This window comes from Sinocyclocheilus anshuiensis, unplaced genomic scaffold, assembly GCF_001515605.1.
Source record: "Sinocyclocheilus anshuiensis isolate Anshui unplaced genomic scaffold, SAMN03320099.WGS_v1.1 scaffold1123, whole genome shotgun sequence".
NCBI lineage: Eukaryota > Metazoa > Chordata > Actinopteri > Cypriniformes > Cyprinidae > Sinocyclocheilus > Sinocyclocheilus anshuiensis.
In genome coordinates this window covers 203637-207734 of record NW_015544248.1, presented here as the reverse complement: position 1 = coordinate 207734, position 4098 = coordinate 203637, and the positions used below count along the sequence as shown (strand labels likewise).

Here is a 4098-nt window from a genome sequence, read left to right as displayed (position 1 = left end):
TGATTCACACAGATGCACTTTTTCACTGGAGGAAGCGTTATTATGGATTATGGACTCAATGTATTTTAGTTAAAAAGGTCTTAATGCTGGATTAGTTTCAGTTTTTGTCTTCTCCAGATCTTAACTGATGGACTGGAGTGCTGTGGATTACTTGTGGATTATTGTGATGTTTTTATCAGCTGTTTGGACTCTCATTCTGACGGCACCCATTCACTGCAGAGCATCCATTGCTGAGACACTGATGCAATGCTACATTTCTCCAAACCTGTTGAAGAAACAAACTCATCCTGATCTTGGATGATCTGAGGGTGAGGATATTTTCAGCATATTTTCATTTTTTGGTGCACTATTCCTTTAATGCCTTGAAAATACTATTTTAAAATATTTCTATTTTTAAGGGGGATTTCTCATCAAAATGTCATTCTTAAATATGCATCACACAGATAATGTATTTCTCAAAAGTAAATGTTTAATTCATGATAAATATCCCTAACCTGCTAAAGAACATCTCTCCAATCATGCTTATAAAATCAATACACTTTACCCATAATGCATCACTCGCAGCGCTCTGAATCGACACACCTGCTTCTCACCGTCTCCAACCCGCACAAGTGGCTCATTGTTGTATTTAATAATGAATTATCTGTAAGCAATTCAACCTTGAAACTCTAAAGCAGCTGACATAATGCAGCAGTCTAGTGCGTTACTTCAGTTTTATTATTTTTTTAAAGGAAAGCCTATCACACACACACACACACACACACACACACACACACACACACACACACACTCAAGTGCACTTACCTCCACGTATAAGATAGGAAAAAACCCGATCTTATCTCCCAGCATGCCTTCTGCCCAGTTATCGTCCACTCTTCGTATGACGGTGAGAATCTCGTCCTGAGAGAAGAAACGCACAGTAAATACATGCGCTTTCACTGTTTTATTGTAGCGCTGTAGAAATTAATTGACGAGTCATTGAGAGAATAAACAAGTAAATCACATCCTTATATGTGTCACATTTTAATATTCAGAACAGAGTGAGAAATAAATCAAACACTGCATATCAAATTCTCAGATTTTTATTAGCAGTGCAATCTCACTTCTGAGTGTGTATAAAGAAATAAACAGTGTATGTGGAAAATTGTTTCCGCCACGGAAACGGTTAAGGACTTTTATCTCACAATTGCATATTGTTTGTTTGTTTGTGTTTATTGTATTTATATAGCACATTTAAAACAACTTGAGTTTGACCAAAGTGCTTTACATGGCATAGTAAACAACAAGACAAAAAATAAAATATAAAATAATAAATAAAAATTATAATATCACAAAGAAAAAACATAAAACACTTCTTAACTCGTTGCAAATCGATCAAGGAGGTGAGATTTAAGCATAACTTTAAAGATAGATAATGACGAAGTTGTTCAGATGGCAACCAGGAGATTGTTCCAAAGTGCTTTAGTTTGGAACTAGAAATTGATAAAATTCCTAAAAACCTAGATCCGAGCGGTCTCACCGATTTGTGTGGGTGCAGCAATTCAGTGAGATAGGTTGGTGCAAGATTATGAAGTGCTTTAAAAACCAATGTTAAAATTTTGTATTCCTGGCTGCTGCATTATAAACCAATTGCAATCGCTCCACATAAGACTGATTTATCCCATAGTACAGCAAATTGCAATAGTATAACTTAGATGTAACAAATGCATTAATTACTTTTTCGAATGTCTATGTTAAAAGGAGAGTTTTAACTTTAGCCAGACGGCGGAGATGAAAGAACATGACTTGACCACACTATTTATCTGTTTGTCAAACATTAGACTGGAGTCAAATAAAACACCCAGGTTCTTTACACATGGAGTAATCCACTGGGCAAGATAACCAAGATCAAGGTTATAAGCATTATAAACAGAGCATCACTAGGTCCAAACAAAAGCACTTCGATTTTACCTTCATTAAGTTTCAAGAAATTATTCATAAACCATAATTTAAGTTCTTGAATGCATGCAACTTTTCTAAAGCATTTTATCACCAGGTTTAAATTAAAGATACAGTTGTGTATCATCGGTGTATAAGTGAGACATATAAGTTGTATAAGACACATATAAGTTTATAACAATAAAGCAGACTTGACTTGACTTGACTTGAAGTGAAAGAAAATTCCATATTTCTTAAAAATTGAATCCAGCGGCAGCATATAAATCATAAAAAGAGTCGGGGCAAGAATCGAACCCTGAGGGACACCACAGGTCAAAGGAGCACTGGAAGATGTATATTGTTCTGCATGCACAGAAAATTTTTGGTTCATAATAAATGATATAAAAGGTAAATTAGAAACGGCTAAAATTAGAAAAAATCGATGTGTCTGAATTTGGCTGTTTTTTTAATTGGTGTTATTAAAGCACATTTCAGACTATCAGGGACTATTCCGGTGCTTAGACTCAGATTAACAAAAGTTAACACATCAGAACCAATTATGTTTACAAACTGCTTTGCAAAGCGTAACCTCTAATAACTTATAAAATTTCTTATAACTTGCAATTGCAAGTTTAAATCTCACAATTCTGACTTTTTTCATTGAATTCCTTTGAGTTTACATTTTGCAATACATTTTTTTTGCAATAAAAAATAAAAAGGTCATTGTGATTTCAGCTGTAAAGCAGCTCTACAGAAGAAAATTGTCATTATTCAGATCAATTCAGTTTAATAACAACATTAATGTTGTAAAATTCATCAATTATGAAATGCTAACTGAAAAAATAAACATTAACAAATTTAAATAATTTAAAATTAAAATGATTTAATCTAGTTGCTAATGAAAAATGTATTTAAATTTACAGTAGTTTGTTTAAATTAATCTAAAGTTAATTTTGTTTAAATTAATGTACTAAACAAATACAAATTTATAAACTATATAGACATAAAAAATACTACAGATGACAAAAACCCAACAAAATTACTAAAATGAAAATTAAAAAGAAAATGGAAAATCTAGAAATAAAAACTGATTCAAAAATATTAATAAATGATAAATGTATAATAGTATTTCAATGATATTAGAATAACGCTGAGCAGCTTTACAAAATAAAATATTGTTATTACTCAGATCAATTCAGTTCAATTTTGATTCAACTCACTAACAGTTAAAGTTCAGAAACCAAACTGACTCACAGTGACTCTGTACATGAATCTGAACGTCATAAGGCATTAATATCTGTATCTTTATGAACGTGACTCGGTTTATAATGATCAAACCGAAGCCAAAGCAACTGGCCTTATACAAATAACTAATTTGAATAGATTTACATCAAGCTTCAGTTCACCGAGAGTCAAACCTGACTCAATCAAGTGTCTATTAAGGAGTGTTTTAGCATGCAGATGCTCGTCTGTCTCTCATCCGCCTGTCCTTCTCCTCTCTGAAAGGACGTTCTTGTCTGTATTTCCAGGACTCATCTTTCCGGTTCCTGCCTCTGGAGGACAGAGGCCGCTTGTGCAGTAATGCATACAGACGTCTGAACGCTGCAGCTGCGCGACTGCGACTCGCAGACGATGTGAGGAACATACAGAGCACAGACATGAAGAGTTACATAAACAAAATAAACATTAGTGCTATCAAACGATTAATCGCGATTAATCGCATCCAAAATAAAAGTGTTTGTTTACATAATATATGTATGTGTACTGTGTATATTTATTATGTATAAATAAATACACACACATACAGTATACATTTTGAAAATATTTACACGTTTATACATTTATATATTCATATTCTTATATTTTATATTATATATAAATATATTTACATAAACATATTTTTCTTAAATATATACATGCATGTGTTTGTAATTATATATACATAATAAATATACACAGCACACACACATATATTATGTAAACAAAAACTTTTATTTTGGATGCGATTAATTGCGATTAATCGTTTGACAGCACTAATAAAAATATTACTACATAAACAAAAATCTAGAAAGCTAGACTAGAAGCTAGATTGGTCTTTTTCAGAGAAAAGAAAAAGGAGGATCATATATAGTATATACTGTAGGTGTGTGTGTGTGTGTGTGTGTGTGTGTGTGTGAGAGA

General features: G+C 32.5%; 1 protein-coding gene across 1 annotated transcript in view; it reads right to left on the bottom strand.

Annotated features, from left to right (window-relative positions):
- LOC107697803 (SH3 domain-containing RING finger protein 3-like) overlaps positions 1 to 4098 on the bottom strand; it is a 122811-nt gene that overhangs the window by 43890 nt on the left and 74823 nt on the right. The window contains exon 3 of the mRNA XM_016498662.1: positions 805 to 900. Coding sequence (XP_016354148.1) covers positions 805 to 900 — 96 coding nt within the window. The remainder of the gene's footprint in view (positions 1 to 804; positions 901 to 4098) is intronic.